Source organism: Peromyscus maniculatus, chromosome X (genome assembly GCF_049852395.1).
Source record: "Peromyscus maniculatus bairdii isolate BWxNUB_F1_BW_parent chromosome X, HU_Pman_BW_mat_3.1, whole genome shotgun sequence".
Lineage (NCBI taxonomy): Eukaryota > Metazoa > Chordata > Mammalia > Rodentia > Cricetidae > Peromyscus > Peromyscus maniculatus.
The window spans coordinates 110,277,404-110,296,211 of record NC_134875.1 but is presented as its reverse complement, the minus strand read 5'-3'; the positions used below and the strand labels follow the sequence as shown (position 1 = coordinate 110,296,211).

Here is an 18,808-nt window from a genome sequence, read left to right as displayed (position 1 = left end):
CGCTTGTATGAAAATGTAAGCACCTATCCTACAATTATACTGGGTTCTGTTCAAAAAGGTAAGCTTGGTGTAATATAGAAAATGAAACATAGTAAGAAACAAATCAAGTTCCAGGAAACAAGGGTAACAGAGTCCTTCCAGGAAGGGAGTATGGGAAAGACTTTGGTTGGCTCTGTTTTCTGAACTAATTTTTGTAAGATGGAAATGGTGTGGACTGAAGGCAAAAAATATATTCCACAGAATGGAAGGAAGCAGATTGCACAATTCTACAAATAATGTAGAGGCTGTCTTCATCAAATCTGTATGCATGGGCAAACCTTGTCTAACACTATAATGCAGCAAATGTGTCTGATGGCTTAAACTTCCTCACCTTTATGCCTCAGTGTAATTTATAAACCTTAATTTGAGGTAAGAGCACTAAAAAAAATACCAGCCTTACTTTTCAGATTTCTTGAAAAGGGGTGAAGTAGCTCTTTAAAGGTATTTTTACCTGATAGTTTAAAATTATGAGAGTTGGATATATGGGTAATATATAGATGGGAAAATTAATCTAGAAAAAATATCAAGCTATGTATCACAGAACTTTTATTTTCAAGCTTCAGAATTGTATTACTTGATGTTGCTTTCAAGTTGAGCATAATCTTGATTATAATGAATTTCCTTTGTTGTGAAACTAAGTTTCATTGTGGATGAAAGGACAGGTTAATTTATATTGCATGTGCAAGTTCCAGAGAGTATTTATTTTGTAGATGCATGCTGCCTTGCTCTATTGTGTAAGTATATATATTTAATGCCTACTAAAGTTTGGTAGAAAAACCATAGGCAGACTACGATACTTGCTTTTCCACAGAGTGAAAAGGCACTTTAACATACATCAGAAACAGACTTCCCACTTAATATATGGTTAAGTCCCTTGGTCTTCTGCTTAGGAAACTGATAAGTATGCATATCACTTCCACTCTTCTATGGTTATTTGATATCTCCTGAGTAATTCTAAATGCTAAATTAAGTTCCAAACACAATGTAGCCCTTTGAAGTTGAAAAGAGAATAGTGGTACCCACAGGATGTGAAGAACTAAGCAGGGAGTGGGCAAAGTAATGAACAAGTACTGGTATACATAGCTAAGAATGAAAGTAGAAGTTCTGGTATATTATTGTATAGTACGGTGGATATAGATAATGATAACACAGTATATACTTAAGAAATCTAGAAAAATGAAATTTTAATGTTTAACCATAAAAATAATTCCTTGATGTCATTGTAAAGTTTTAATCACATAAAAGTGAATGACCTATATTATATTTCTTTGATAGTTCTAAATAAGAACAAGTTTTAAAAATATGTCCCTCTTCTGATAGGCATTTTTATTCATAATTACTTATAAAATTTGGTATTTTGCAAGACACATCAAAATATATATTTATATTCTTTTAGAGAGCTAAAAGTTCTATTTGCTCTTAGAAAGAAATAAGACTGATTTCAGCCACTAAGCTATCATGTGTATAATATTTCACATGTTCCAAAAGAGCCTAAGTAAATTTTCAGTGTTGCCTCTTTTCTGGTATTCTTCTCTCCCTTACAGCTTAGAATAAGAAGTTGATTTGTAAAGTAATATTTCTGCTTTTTCTTAAGAAACCTAGAAAATGTTTAGATTGATATTGCTTTTTAATAAGCCAAAAAAAATATCAAATACAGATTAGAATTTTTCCTAATTTAGCTGAGGAGGAAAAATAAACACTTCAGATCTCTTATGTATGGTAACAGCTATGGAGCCCTGGATAAAATGCTAATCATCTCTTTTCCAGGGTGCTAATAAGAACCACTTGAGGTATTATTGCACCAAAATGCCATGGTTTCAATGCCAACATTAAGGATAAACTCAGCCAGCATTATTGGAAACAGTGGGAAGGATAAGGGTAGAGTGGTCTTAGCAATCTAACTACTTTGTGTAGGGTAGGGAGAGGTGAATGCTAGCATTAACTTCGAAGATTTCAGGCTCTCATAAAACTGCCCAGACCCTAGGACTCCAGATTTCATTCTTCATTGCTCAAAAATGCTACAAAGAAAAAAAGATTATCTGTGAAAATAAGCATCAGGCATTTGCTGCCTTTCTGATTTGTGTCAGACTGTCCTGGCATAAAATCTGCAAATATCCCAAAGAAGATAAATGCTCCTAATATCTCTTGAGTGTATTCAAGGTACAAAGCACTTGAATATATGTTACTTTATTTAGAACTCCCACATACACAACTACAAAAGTCAGTTATTATTACTTGTTCTTTTACAGATTGTTAAATAGGCCCAACAATGAAGTTAAATAATGCCTTTAAAAGTGTCAATGTATTAAGTAGTTGTATTATGAAGAATTGAACCTTTATCTACTTCTGAATATCAGTCATGCTTTCTCCACAATCATTTACTGGATCTGTTTCTGAGTAACTATGTCAATTCATCTTTGACGGAGGACTTAGTTATATTGGTGGTCACTGTCCAGTATCTCCATTACTTTCCATTGGGCTTTTTGAGACAGGGTTTAGCCATCCCAAGCTGGTCTCACACTTCAAATCCTGGGTAGCCTCCTGAGCACTGGAGTTACAGTTGTATGCACCCATGACCAGTTTCCCAAAAACAAAAAACAGGTATCTAATTGAGATTAGTTAGATACTTTGTATTTGTTTTCCCAGTGGGAGTTGTCAGGGTCCCTTGTGTTTTAAGGCTTGACTAGAAGAGGCAGTTTATTTTATGTCCTGTATCTATTGCTGGAGACTTTCTATTCACAGTAACAGGAGTAAAACCTTAGGAGTGGAAAAGGGAGATGCAATCAAATCGCTATACTTAACATTAAACTTTCTTGATGTGTTAAGCAAGAGTCCTAGAATTTAGTACTCAGAGGTTTGGGTCAAGGCAATTTTTTTAGTTCAAATCAAGCTCCATTATTTCCTACCAGGAATGTAACAATTTCTGAAGAAAAAAAAAATGTTAGTTGTACTTATTTTTAGTCAGCAGCACAGAAGAAACATTACAATTGAGAATTTCTAGAAAGGGAAGGGCCCTACAAAAATATGTGTTGGGATTTTTCACTTGAATCTGAATACTACTTATGTCTTGTCATAGTTGTTTTAGCATGTAAATTTTCATACCAATTTCCTTCTCTCTTAATGCCTGTTCTCTCGGGTGATCATCCTGGCTCTTTGCTTGCAACTCACATAAAGAGTCAACACAGCAGTTATGGCTAAGATATAGTCCACTTGATTCTGATTGTTGCCCTTTTGTTGGATTTGGCTTACAATATTAAAATATCTCTCAGAGTTCTTCATCTTCCCTCTTGCCTCAGTTCTGCCAAGTAACTTTGTGTAGAAGCTTAGAATTCCTTTTAAGTAGTTCTGGAAATTTGGTGCTTGTAGCACACATCAGCAAGTGTGTATTTTTTTTTCATTTGGCAAGATTTAGGGGTTACAACGTCTTTCCAAGGAGAGGTGGGAGTATGGTGTTATAAAGATTCGTGTCACTGTGACTTTAGAAAACAGCAATTGTTAGAGAACCGTGAATTGAAGCCAAAAATATTTAGAACATTAATTTCAGGGATGTTTATATCAGTAGAGATATACAGCAGCATATGGTTTATTGCTTTTATTCTCTAAGTATTTATCACAGTAAAGTGACATACTTTAAGAAACATCCTGTTGTATTTATTAATTAAAACTTCTGAAAATGGTCTAAAATTAAACATACTCTACACCTGTTTTGGCTTATAGAAAAAAACAAACTTCTTCTTAGTTCCATTAGGACTGGCTGTGTGCCATTAATTTTTCATGAGGTTGGGATTAGGTTATTGTGTTCTTCCTTCTCCTCCAGAACAGCTAAAAATGAAACTTGATGACTCTTGAGTAGGACAATGATGATGAACATGCTGTAGTAATTCAATTTAAATCTTTTTTGTTAAGTGATAGTATCTTTTCTTGAGAAATATTGCTGTCAATACTGAATAAACACCGAGATGTCTGTGTCTGTGAACTTTCAGATTACTGGAGTGAGAGTGACAAAGAGGAAGCAGATACTCCATCAACACCGAAACAAGACAGCCCTCCACCCCCCTATGATACATACCCACGGCCTCCCTCTGTAAGTGCAACCCCAATGTGCTTCCGCTTTGAACTTAGAACTCCATTTATATGTCAAAATGAACGTACATTAAAGTCTAAGTCAAACTGAGGTTTCATAGGGAGAAGAAAATTGGTGACCTAAAATCAGAAGGAAAATGTTTAAGTTTACAAGGAATATTTAATCAAGGGAAATAATCATCACAGGATGTTGGCAGAATGAATTGGCCAGGTTTAAAGGAGTTAAAACAACAGAAAACTTTCCTTAGGAAAAGATATGATCTTATTTATTCTATACTAATGAAATCAATTTTATGTCTTTTAGAAACAACTGATAAATATTAGAACTGTAGTGCTAGAGGTATTGCTCAGTAATAGATATCATATACTATCTTAGTTAGCTTACTATTGCTGTAAGAAAATATCATAACCCAAAGCAACTTGGGAAGTTTATTTGGTTTACAAGTCCTGATCATAATCCATCATTGAGGGAAGCCAAGACACAAGCATAAACACGGCAGGAACCTAGAAGTAGGAACTCAAGCAGAAGCCCTGGTGGAACTCTTATTTACTGGCTTGCTCAGTGTGCTTTCTTATATAATCCAGAACCACCGGCCCACGAGTTACACCACCCACAGTGGCCTGGGCCCTCCCACATCAATCATTAATCAAGAAAATACCACACAAACTTGACTACATAACAGTTCAGTGGGGATATTTTATCAATTGGCATTCTTTCTTCCTGGATGACTCTAGCCTGTGTTAAGTTTGTTAAAAAAAATATTAACCAGCACAGATGCACATATCCCTAGGTTTGATACCCCAGCACTACAAAAACGTGTGTGTGTATGTGTGTGTTTGTGTGTGTGAGTGTTTTGATGTAGCCATGGTATCTGTTTTAATATGTTTATGGTGCTCCAGAATTCTTACAGAATTTTCTTAAATCTATAAATAACTCTATGTATACACTATACTTCAGTCTTTTACTGAGATAAATAATAACCTTACTTTTCTTAAGACTGTCAATTTATACCTGTTTCCCGTCAAAAATACTGAGAGTATGTCAGTGTCTGTATTTAATTTAATGGTCATGTTACCAAAATAATCAATTCTCTGTATCTTGGGGCTTTGTCTTCCACAAAGGAAAAGGAAGCTAGTTTATGTGACTACACCAGTCAACTTAATTTAACCTCTTTGCATTATTCCAAGTAATTAATATTTTCCCTTTTCTTAAAAACACAGAATCTGAATGATTCCTTTGAAATTATAAAAGATGAAAGGGGAACTACAGCTTCACTTTTTTGAAATCATTCTTTTAATTATCTTACCAAGAAGTAGGTTTGCATATGGCTTTTTAAAAATATCCTTAGTTTTGCTTAACTCTACCTCTGTCCCCTACTCACCAACCCTCCTGCCTCCAATCCCTACTTAAATCTTCCAATCCCCATTATTCCCTCTGTCCTCTTGTTCTGCTATTCTTCTGCTAAATGCATCTTTTTTTTCCTTTGAACAACAGTAGCAACTTGGAAAGAAACTTTTCACTTTATTGTTAAGTTGTTCAACATACTACATAATATGTTGAAAGGTAACAATCTACCCATGGATGATGCTAAGTAATTTCTTTCCCTTTTCCACAAAGGGTGATATATTCATCTCAGCTCAGTTTGTCTGGGCTACCACTTCAACCCCATTTGTGACTAACAAATGTAGCTCCTTGCATAAAGGCACCTGGGCTAGACTCTAGAGCTGAAGTAAGGCTTGTCCCAGGTAGAGTGCTGCACTGAAAATGTGTTATAGCATTTTACTGATGCTATTCTCCCTTCTTGTTTGTCTTTTATACTATAATGTATATTTCCAAACTTTAAATTCATGCACAAAATACATTCCTTTCTATGTACTCTATAGTGTTTATACTCACAGAAAATGCTAATCCCCAACAAACTATAATTTCATCCTACCTGTATTTTCAGTTCTCCAGAAATTACCATAGAATTGACAACACAATATGACAGTTTTTCTGTGGTACCCATAGAAACAGACATTTACTTATGAAGAAGCAGAAAGGTTTGCTTTGTTTATAAACAACTTGTTGTCATATGTAAAGGTCTCTTTCTCTCACCCCCTAAGCTGCCTAAAATCCAGAAATAGAATCTATGAGCGTTTTTTCTTTAGAATTTCAAAGTATGTAGAGATTTTTAAATTGTTTAGTTTCTTACATGAACATTTACAATCTCTCATACTGCCAGTATTATCAGATTTGTACTATTGTATCAGATGTTACATCTGTATCTCAAGACATCTGAATCCCTAACTATTAAAGTGTAAGCTGAGGCCTAAACTTTGAGAAGTCTGTAAACTTGCTCAGTTGTTACTTTACTGTGTAAGACTGCATCCGTGTAAATAATCTGTGATAAACAGAAAACAAGTTCTTTGACAATCGAAGTGGTCTGTTATTTCCATGGAAATTGATAAAGGGCTTCTTTCCACAGATGAGTTGTGCCAGTCCTTATGTGGAAGCAAAACACAGCCGGCTTTCCTCCACCGAGACCTCTCAGTCTCAGTCTTCACATGAGGAATTTCGCCAGGAAGTTACTGGGAGCAGTGCCGTGTCCCCCATCCACAAGACAGCCAGTCAGCGCCGCTCCTGGCAGGATTTAATCGAGACACCGCTAACAAGTTCAGGCTTACACTATCTTCAGACTCTGCCTCTGGAAGATTCTGTCTTCTCTGACTCGGCAGCCATCTCCCCTGAGCACAGGCGGCAGTCTACTCTTCCGACTCAGAAGTGCCACCTCCAGGATCATTATGGCCCATACCCTTTAGCTGAGAGTGAGAGGCTGCAAGTGTTGAATGGCAATGGGTGCAAGCCCCGAAGTTTTACTCTGCCTCGAGACAGCGGGTTCAACCACTGCTGTCTGAATGCACCAGTTAGTGCCTGTGACCCACAAGATGACATACAGCCACCAGAGGTGGAGGAAGAGGAGGAAGAGGAAGGGGAGGCAGCAGGAGAAAACATAGGCGAGAAAAGTAAGTATGTTTGTGGAAATTCTTACCTGTATACACAGTTATAACCTTTCAACTTCTTATTTGAAGGTTGTTGTCATGCTGGATAGGAAGTTAGGTCTCCCTAATTTATGAACCAGGACATACAACACTAGAACAACTGCTTTTTCTCCCAACTCCCCATTTGCTTTTGAAGGTTAATAGTTTTCATTTCTTTACTTTCTTCTCTTCCCTACTTTCTTCTCACTTCCGTGCATCATCTTGCCAGTCCATAGTGACTGGCCCCTAGGTTTGGGTTACAAAATAATAAATGTTTCAAGTAGGGTGTTAACAAAACCCTGGCTGAATAACTGAACACACACACACACACACACACACGAAGTTTCATACAGCATTTGACATCCAAAATTGCTCAGCTTTTTCTAGAAACCAATTTGCCAGAAGCATCCATTTATTTTATTGGTATGTTCATTGATTACAAAACTCTATTATAATGGGTATCATCTCTAAAGAAAAGATAATTCAGTAACCTTCTGGTAACTCTCTGAGGCATTTTACCTTAAAAATTTGTTCTCAGTCAGGCATAGTGACACATACGTATATACTTGGGATATAGAGACAGGAGGTTCAGGAAATTGAGGTCATCATCAGATACATAGCAAGCTCAGAGCTAATGCATGCTTCATGAGACCCTGTCTCAAAAAAAAAATCTGAGTCTATTTACTCGCTATCAAGTTTGTTATAACCATACCAAGCTTCTATTTAGAACTACCATGATACATTGGTCCAGAAACCCTGCCTTATTTAATGGAAAGGCTAGAACTCAGTCATTTAAAATCAAAGGTCTGGCTATAAGTCCACAAAGGAAACTGAAGAGAATGTAGGTGAATAGCATTAAACTCTTCATTTAAATACAGTGTAAGTCAATTGGTGCAGAGGACTGGAACCAATGATGATTAAACAAGTTATTTGCTTGGTTTCTTTGAGGGATCAGCTCCCCCTTTTGAAGATACAAATAAAGTAGAACATTCACCCCATTAGTCAAGTATGTGGGACTTTGATTATAGGATACATTAGCATAAGTTCTTCATTACTAATGGGAAAAAAGCAACTCCTAGCTTACAGATTCCTAACAGGTCAGGAATCTCATTTCAGTGGGAAACTGGGTTCCTTTACAATGAGAGCCTCGTATGCTCATGTGACTTGATGGGGAGTCTCTATCTTCCACCAACAAGATAAAAGAATCTCTTATAGGACTTCTACCAATCCTAATGAATACTTAATATTTTAATGATTATCATAATTAACAAAGGGTTTTCTAAATTTTAAGTATTGATTAGAAAATTTGTTATAAATCTCATCCAGGCACTTTATAACAGCTATCCATAAATATGGGGGTTTTGTTTATCATTGTATAAACCCTGGGGAAGGAAAATACTCCATCTCAGCCAATTAAACAGTATTAAATTCTGGAATAGAAAATTCTGTTCAGAAAACTTTCTATCAATTCTATAGGCAGAGTCATCAATGCTAACTTTTTTTAGTAATTTCTTGAGTTTGTCGTAGTCATCATGTTGAGAAGAAGTCGGAAGACACAGTCATGTCTAGCTCATGGCACCAAGCCTGCCCTTTCTTCAGGTTTCTAAAAGCCTGCAAAATGTCTCTAGTTAGATGGCTTTTGATGTTTTACTTCAAGAATCCTCTTTTTTTTTACTCTGGGTATAGGATTTATTTTTGGACATTCGAATGTACCCCTGTGTTTATACGATTTTTTTTTAATTATTTGATGCTGTCCATCTTTTCCGTGACCTCTTAATAGAGTAAGCATGCCAAGGTAGAGCAGCTATAGTGAGTTTGTCAATACATTTAGCATTATACATTTTTTGTTACAGTTCAATAATGTGGGGAAGTCCCTGCATTTTCAGTAAAATTTGTTTCACTAAATGTTTATAGACTATCTTTGAGACCCCCATCTATTACTTTTGGGGTACTCTATAAATCTTCCCATTTGATTTTTTTCTGTGTACTTCAAACTGTTCTGTATGGAACACTGCATTCCATTTTGCCTAGAAATTTTTTTCTCATTCAGTGCAATATATACACCTTTCTAATGGTGAGGGATTTTTCTTCTAAATATTTAGATTTGTACAACATGATGAATGTTTCATTTGGAAAATATTCATTTTAAAAATCAGTATTTTCAAAATACTATTTAGGATCTAGTTAAAGAATGTCATAATCATGCCTTGTGTGGATTGATCCTTAGAAATAACTGCAAAGGCTGCTTATTCAGACAACAAATTATACACAGAACAAGATTCCATGGTCATAATGTCAGCATCACACTTATATGCACATCCTCTAACACAGAGCACTCATTTATGTAGCCACAGAGATTGACAACAATACAAAGTTGCAAAACTCAAAGTCTCTCAGTAGCATATTTCTATCCTGCTTGAGGCCAGCATTCAGTTTGATCTACTAAAAAGAATGTGTACTAACCTTGTGCATAGATGCAGGAGAACTGAGCATTATATCTCTGTGTCAGAACATTTTTTTTCATTTTCCCTAAACATCTAAAATAAAAAGTATTTAGACAAGTGAGCAAAACAGGTAATAGGAAACATGAAAATATAAACTGTTTTATAAAAAAGTATCATTAACCAACCTCCTTTTATGTAATTTATTTTGTCTCAATCCATATAATGTTATACATTAAGTGACACATGTTTGCAATGAACTTCAAAGAGCAAAATGTACCTAAACCCATACCTGAAGAGTTTTTTTATTTCCTCGCAGTTATAAAATTTAGCCTTAGTCTACAAAGGGCAAATTTAGACTGCAATCTGTATTCTCATGGTTGAACTACCTCTTGTCTTATTTTGAAATTCAGTTACTTAACTGAGTCATACTGTGACAATTTTCTCTGGCTGAACTCATTTTAGTCTGAAATAGATGGTACTAAAAGTACACAGATGAGACATGTCTTGTTTTCCTTTGACTGAAAAGTCAGCATGCATATTAATTATCCTGACCTACTTCACTGACATTTGGGAAAAGACAAGTAATTTCCTATTATCCCAATTAACAGTTTCAAAGCTTACTGAGGTATGGGCCTTTTAATACTCTCCTTAAATTAAATTATTAATTATACCAGCCTCTACGACTTTTAAAGAGTATAAATCATTACAGTATACGACAAAATATAAAGCTATACTTAATTCAGCAATTATTTGCTGTAACACTGAAATGCTGTCTTGATTAACATGGTTAATTGTTGGCTTTTACTCCTTTGTAATGGTAGGGAATGTAGATGAGATTTTCGAAATCTTTATCCTTTGATCCTGCTGATCTCCTCCTGGCAGTTATAAAATAGTCTTTCTTATATATGAGTGCACACATTCTTTGTGCACTCATTTCTTAAATAAAATCATAGTATTCTCTTTTTCATTATCTTGGAGATTACCTTTCAGTATTCTCATTTAATTTACATATGTATTTAGCTTAGTCTTAGAAATCTAAAATAAAACCTAGGTCTTTCAGCCAGAGTGGAAAGATATTCAATCTATTACCATGTAACTACAGTATATATTAGATTATCTGGAAGTGATATCCATGCTTTCCAAATTAGCTTCTGAAAAATGCATGCCAAGTTTTTATTTTAAAATACAATATTCTTTGCATACCATTGGCAACATGGGAGCTGTAGTTCGGTAGTCTGATCTCTGGAATTATCTAGGCAGAGACACTGAATAATTACTACTAATACAATGCAGAAAAGAAGCCTTCAGCCTCTTCAGTTACTGTAAGGGTTCAACAGTCATTTCTTGGAGATTCTCTAAAAGGTATGAGTTTTATCTTGAAGAGCATTCAGGTAGATTGTGGGAAACAAGATGATGTGCTTTGAATACAAACCTGTGTTGAAGGTGAGGTTGGAGGAATTGAACAACTTGAGAAGAAAGAAAAATGTTACATCACTTGTTTATTTTCAAGATAAATGTTGCACACAAATAAATAATTTGGGGATAGCATCATCATAAATAATCTCTGAAATTACAGCTGAAACCTAAAGGGAGTAGATAAAGAATGACACCAGCAAACTAAATTAAAAGATGTTTTAAAGTTAAAGAATAAATAGCACAGTACCTTAAATATATCACTTTTTTGAAGTTACAGGCACTGTCCTTGGCTGATACACAAGTAAATATAAAAAAGAGCATAGAAAATCTAGGGATATTATCTGATGTATAATATTGTAAAGGAGTATAAAACACTGGTAATTATATGTCAAATCATTTGTCTGTAATTCTAATACTGGCTAGTGGTTAGATTTTAAATCACACCACCCTCATTTTTTGCCTACATGATGAAGACAATTATTAACCATTATTGATATGAAACAGAAATCAAAACATTGTGCATCTGAGACATTATTTAAAGCTAGAATTTGCGAGGGTTTAGCATACCCTGTTTATGCTGAGATTCTAGTAACTAGAATTACTGCTCTTGGTACTATGACAACTTTTTTAGTTATATTGAGTTTGATTGTAATAAGGTCGAAACAAGCCTCTTCTGAATAACTCCCATTTCAAATATAAATATCACAAATATATGACATATGAAATGATTAGTTCATTTTCATAAACCAGTTAGAAAATAGATCTTCCAAAACCTCTTGGCTATGTCCTTGCACCAAAATCCATAGTGTTTGGAAAGAAGGTGACTCAAATTAATTGTGTGCTTGGTTCACAGCCTTGGGTCTTCCTAAAAAGTCATTTGTCACCTGGTACCATCTTAATTAGTTTGGGGAAAGTATTAATAATGTCTCTTGTAGTTTAGTAAATACCCAGTGGCCTTCCATCTGCCAGGAAAATAATCTCGGTGATTTTCAAAGTAATGACACCAGATTTTAATGGAAACAGAAAGACATTTACATGTTTGAGTCATACTAGCAAAAGATGCAGCCAGGTAAGACTTAATCTCATGTAACAGAATGACAACCTATCATTAACATAGGCAAGACAAGTTGTGATTTACATTTTTTTTTGCCAAAATACATAATCAGTTTCAGTCATAATGTTGCCTCTTACTATTTTCACAATTCATAAAAGTAAATCACTTTTCAATTCAGTGATGACTTATTGTTAGCTTCTCAATGGGAGTAGTTTCTAGCAAGTAGTACAGAAACCTCTCTTAAATTCAGCCTGCTTTTTCCTTGTTTACGCTGAATTCATATATCAGAAGTTCTCTTATCTGCTTATCTAATGCCTCAGTAAATTTTTACCTTCTTTATGGAAATTTTCTAATACTGTCAGCTTATCCCAAAGCACTGTGATAAAACAGCCAGGCCAAATTCTAAGATTTGTTCTTAAGAAATCTATGAGTGCTGAAGAGAACTCAGTGGCTAAGAACACTTGCTGTTTTTCCAGAGGGCCCAAGTTTAGTTCCCAGAGAACCCACATCCAGTGACTCACTACACCTACAATTCAAGCTCAAGGGGATTGGACGTCTTCTTTTAGCCTCCACAAAGACAGCATATACTCATAATCAATCAATCTCTCTCTCTCTCTCTCTCTCTCTCTCTCTCTCTCTCTCTCTCCCTCCCTCCCTCCCTCCCTCCCTCCCTCCCTCCCTCCCTCCCTCCCTCCCTCCCTCCCATTCTTCCCTCCCTCCCTCCCATTCTTCCCTCCCTCCTTCCCTCTTTCACACACACACACACACACACACACACACACACACACACACACACAGAAAAAAAAACACACAGATAATTCAATTATATTCTGAAAAATTCTTCTTTAATGGAAGAACATAGTGAATAATGTGTTATTCATTAAAAGGCAAGTACCCATATATGTATGTTTGAATGTAAATGTGATATTTTGTTATAAAAATATTTAATATTTAAGCTTCATACTTCAGAAATCCTAGAATGTTTTCCTATACAATTTTAATATGACAGTTTCATATATATTTATTTCTGATACCAACACAAGATATAGGTATGCCAATAAAATAAATGTATTGAATTATTTCACAGAAATTTTAAGATAATTGAATACTATAGTTAAAGTTATTTCAGACAAATTACAAATTATTTAATATTCCCAATCGTGGATTCTAGAACATTTCAATATCTAGAATAATCTACTAAAATGTAAATTAAATCCCTGTACTTCACTTCTCCTTTACTGTAAAAAAAAATTCAGTCCAATTAGCTCTAAACGTAGCTCATTCAGTAAGTATTCATTGTTGACTTATCAAATGACAAGTACTGTTATTAGTATATCTAAATCTTCAATAAGTCTGAGTCCAATAAAAAATTTATATTTTTTAGTAAAAGGACATAATTCAAAATATATATCAATTTTCTTACTTTGTGCCAATAATTTTCCCTTGTATCCAATTTACAATTTTGTAAAAATGATTCCTAGAGAAGTAGTACAGAGTATTCTGTCCTCATTTTAATTTATGATTTTATGAGACTTTGAAGGATTGAAGATGAGTTGAGTAATAGCTATGTCTGATTTGGCTCACTCCTTAAAAAATCGTGGCTTAGAAATAAGCATTCTGGTGGCTCAGCTATTCTGATGAATACATTTCAAATAGCTATGTCTGATGTAATGAAGTGAATATATTATATTCTATAGGCTCTGAATAAATATTCCTTTCATTTAGAACATGCTTCATAATATTATAATAAAATTATTATAAAATTTGGTTATCAGAAAAACTATTAATATAGGGAATATTAGCTGAGTACTAAGTACATTTTAATGTCTTAACAGAAATTTGAACCTTCACATTTTAAGGATTTTGAATTTTCTTCCCTATTTAAAATCTTGAACCTACAATTTTAAATCTAATGTTTTATTGTACTAAGAGTCTTTGGATAAATCACTCACAGAACATATTGACATAATGCCTGAAATCTATTTATTTGTCCTCAAAATTTTGTCATCCATGGTTCCAATAGGTTCTTTTCATTTCAGTGTTTGCTTAAATTTTTGTTGTTATTTTACTCTACCACCACAGAGTCTATTCTATGACTTAGGAAGTGGCCATTTTAAAGCATACACCCTGTGACTCTTGATGAAAGAAAATAGCCCATGACTTCAGTAATCACTAAATTCACTTCATATCTTCTTCCCCTTGGCAACTCTGCTATTTTCTCATTGCTCTTTAATTATACCAAACTCAGGAGTTTACATGTTTTTTTTTTCCTAAAAAGAAGGGACAGCATGAAATCAGTGTGGCTTTCATATAACTGCTTAGCAAAATCTAACAATTAGCACCATCCCTCACTTTGAACACTATTGTCTTTGTACACCTTTATATACTTGCTGGGAATCCTCCCCTAGATTTATCATCTTGGGCACTGAGGCTTATGATATGCTTTTATTAACTTAATTAGGACCATGCCTTAGCACTGGAGGCAGGAAAATGTTTTCAGCTCCAAAGATAAATCAACACAAATGCTGAATAGTGTTGCTTAATATTTAGTGAAGTTATATTTAACTAATTTCGAGTGTTTCTTTAAATCAGTGGGATATATTCTTTTTAATGTGTTTCTTTCAGTTGTTTCCCTCCAGTAATACTGCAGAATGTATTGCAAAATTCTTTATGGTAAGGGGAGAGTTCATTCAGTTAGTTGTTTTTGTTGGGATAGACATAGAATATATGTTCATTGTATATGTAAATATGAATAAGAGCTCTCTTCCCATAACATAAAATGTATGAGTTCTGAGACAATTACATTCACCCTCCCACCCAAAGAAGCCAGACCTTTTATATTTAAGAAAAATTATTATTGAGCCTCTGTTTGAGTATTTTAGGATTTCAGAGCTCTTGAGTCCAAAAGACATGATGTTACATTTTTAAAGTTCTTCCTTGTATTTACACAAAAGTAGATTTCTGGCAATTTTATATTCTTTGTGAAGCTGAAAATAACAAATTAGATTTTAAAAAAAAATTTAAAAGGCTGTCATATGGAAGAAAGAATAAGACAGTCCTAGAAATTCCAGAGAGCATAATAAATGAAAAATAAACAAATGCTGATTTTATCTTGCCCATATGTGGAGTGACAGGTCTCATGGGTTTAATAGGTTCCCCATATTCAGAGTATTTCAAAAAAAGACTGATGCCAGGTTTGATGGCACATACTTGTACTCTAAGCTGCCTGGCAATCTGAAGACTTCTTCCAACTCCTAAAGTTTGTGGTTTTCCTTGGGGTAATGGCATCACCATTTGTGCTTACTATAAACATGTGTCCACACATGTTGTCAAACACAGTTTTTCTATTCTTCATCTGACTCCCTGTAATCACCCTAATTTTATGCTGATAGGAGATCTAGATGCCATTGTTTCAAGTGTGATGGAACTATTACAGAGTAGCATTAACCTATTAACTGATAATTCACACAATGCTTTATTGTCAGCAAGATATAAGTAATAGCCCATGCTGATTTCTTTCTTTTAGCCCAAATGCAATTATTTACATTTTTCTCTTATGTTTTAATGTATTCAGTTTCATCCAGAAGTATCTAACTCTGTTACCAAGTTTCGAATCTCATTTTTATCATCTATGGTATTAATCATCTGTCTTACTGAATAGGTAGTCTCCATTTTCCAGTGTTCCAAACATTCTTTCCATGCATTTAGTGAATTCATTGATTAAGGAAAACTCATTTTTTTAAAAAGAAAACACTCCTAAAAAGAAAGAAACAAGAACTGAAACTTATATTAGTTTCATTCAGTCATTCAGAGTGCTTTATGTGGACCCACCTAATTAGAAATAACTTTCTGTCCATATTCATGAAGGTTTCATGTAAAATTTCATCTTGTATAATCAAACTACATATGACTTTCCTCTTATTTCCCATCATGGAGCTGCTATCCAAAAGCTAGTTTTAGATGCTTCCTTTTTGTTATTAAATCAAAATTGGCCCTTTCTTCATTTATTTTTTTTAAAGGAAACTCCTCCCAATCATAGCCTATTGTAAACTCCCTCATCTATTTCTATCAGGCTTATCAGTATATTCTTTGAAAAGCCATTGCTGATTTTTTTTATTTGTTTCAATAAGACAGCTGTTTAAGCTTAAAACAGTGAGTGTCTCAAGGAATTCCTATAATAATTTCCAAAATGTTCATTCATTTGCTATGGTTATAACCTGCAGGTTCAAAGAGAACACAAGATAGCTCTTATTAGTCCCTTTTCTCCAGAATCATTTATTTGGTGCTGCCATTTACAAACTCCTTGCAGGAAAAACCTAAAATGTCAATAAAATTATATGGCTCTTCTATATTTTGTCATTATTTTTAAAGGCTTTTTTTTGCCATAAGCTTCAGCTGAACACTTGATTTTGTGGCACTCTTCTTACAAGCATTTGGTATTATCTGCTCATTTGTTTCCAATAGCCTATCACTCTCATTTTCATAGAAATTTTTCACACCTTAAGACTTTTTTTTCAAGCTATGAATTGCATATCTTTTTCTATTTTTAGTGGGACAATTTGTATCGTATTCCTAAGATTTCTTATCAAACTGTTAATTGAAATTTTCTATGTGTTACTAAAGTTGCTATCTTCAATATTAAGTTTCTGTCCTCAATATTTAGAAAAAGGAAAACTTAAAGAAACTACAGGATCAGCTTCATCCCCTCCTTTCTTTTTTGTACTTATCACTCAGTGAGAAAGTAATCTGCCATGTTACCCTAGGCAGGTCTTTAATTCCTGGACTCAGATAATCCTCCCACATCAGCTTTTATGGCAGAAACCACGAGTTTGCCACTGCACTGGGCCATTTCAGTCCCTTTTATAGCTAGTGCTGCCATAAAAGTTTTCCATGCTGTTGAGTGTAAGATCCAAAATGCATTTTACCTGTTTCTTTGTATTTCTTTTTTATTTTTTAGACTAATTTATTTTATGTGTATGAGTGTTTTGCCTACATGTATATATTTGTACCACATGCAAATGGAGGTCAGAAGAGGGCACTGGATGCCCTCCACTAGAGTTACAGATAGTTATGAGCCACCATGTGGGAGCTGGGAACTAAAGCCTCCTCTGTAAGAGCAGCAAGTGATCTTAACTACTGACCCACCTATCTAGCCCTATCTTCATTTTTCTGAGACAAAAATTATCCAGGTTTCAGTGTATGCACCAATTACATACATATATTCTCATCTCCACTAAGTGAATAACATAGTGTGTTGATGACTTAAGCAGGAAAAAAAAACAACGAAGCTAGGTTTATATAATTTGTGTTTTTCATCTTCAGAAGGTTTCATAAATTAATTCGCCAACTTCTACAAGTAATGAAAAATCAGCTCTATACATATTACTAACTTCATTAGGGTAGTTTTACATGATTTTTAACCCTTTGTTCTTACTGCCCTCAAAATGACACCAGAATATTACAAGATAGAGCAAATGCTGCAGCCATACAGGCCTTTGACTTATACCAGATCCGTTAAGTGTAAGGAACCAAGAATACCAAAGAATTCCAGAAGCTTGCTATAGAGCTATGCCCTGTCCTTCATAAGCTGTTTTGTTGTTCAACTATACTAAGTACCTTCTAGGATTTATCATTTCTGTACTGAGCATTAACTCACATACCCTAAATATATTAGCACCCAATTGCAGAAACAAATTGAGTTCAAGGCTTTTCATTATTATCCCTCTTTAACATTTATTAGTGGGTGTATTGTGTGCACGTGTGTACACATGCATGTGGTGATCAGAGAATACCATCTGGGGAGTCTATTTTCTCTTGTTCCATCATATAGCTACCTAGATATTGAACTTGAGTAGTCAGACTTGGAGGCAAGTGCCACATAGCCTACTGAGCCATTTGCCAGAACTTAGGCCTTTTATATAAAGTAATAATATTGTCTTATTCCAACTTGAGCACCCCTTATCCAAAAATCTGAAACCAAAAATGCTTTGAAATCCAAATTTTTTGAGAAGTTTTAAATTTCAAGACATGTTGGACTTGGGATTTTGAAATTAAGGATACTCAAACAGTCAAAGAAAAAAAATTATACAAATATTACAAAACACAAAACAACCTGAGGCCTGAATTACTTTTAGTCTGAAGAATTTTGGATAATAAGTACTCTAGTATTGGAGCATAAAATACCAGTTTCTTCTCTAAAGAATTTGTGAAGTGTGGCGTAAGATAGGTGTGGTGGTACACACCTGCAATCTCAACACTCAGGAAGGAGGTAGAAGCAGAAAGATTAGGAGTTCAAGGCTGGTTTCAACTACATAGTGATTTTGAGGCCATCTGCACTACCATATGACCCTGTCTCAAAACAAAACAAAAAAACTTCTGGTAATATTTGAGCGTTTTAGAAAATACATGGAAATGTTTCAGAATGTGTAATCATAAAATGAAAAATGAGATAAGGCACGTTGTTGGTATTTCTCCAGATTTTCACACATAGCCTTTTCAACTGAATAATTAATATAGCTGAGCTAATTGCAAAAATCAATAAGTAAGCTTGATATGGCCTTTCAAAACATTATTTTTACTAACTCCTTAAGCATGTATTAAACAGGGTATAAAACATGTCATGTATAATGTTGTCAAAAACAAGAATAAATAAATATTATATAAAACTATTTTAAAAAATATCTCATGCATTTGTAGTTTGCAAAATACTGTATATTGTTGAGGAAAGGAAGATGTGGGTTTCCAAATTTTG

At 34.4% G+C, this 18,808-nt stretch overlaps 1 protein-coding gene across 8 annotated transcripts in view; it reads left to right on the top strand.

Moving 5' to 3' along the window:
• Cnksr2 (connector enhancer of kinase suppressor of Ras 2) overlaps positions 1–18,808 on the top strand; it is a 246,287-nt gene that overhangs the window by 206,259 nt on the left and 21,220 nt on the right. For all 8 annotated transcript variants that reach the window (XM_015992153.3, XM_015992151.3, XM_042269571.2 and 5 more), the window contains 2 exons: positions 4,023–4,123; positions 6,591–7,128. In XM_015992153.3, the coding sequence (XP_015847639.1) occupies positions 4,023–4,123; positions 6,591–7,128 (639 nt within the window). The remainder of the gene's footprint in view (positions 1–4,022; positions 4,124–6,590; positions 7,129–18,808) is intronic.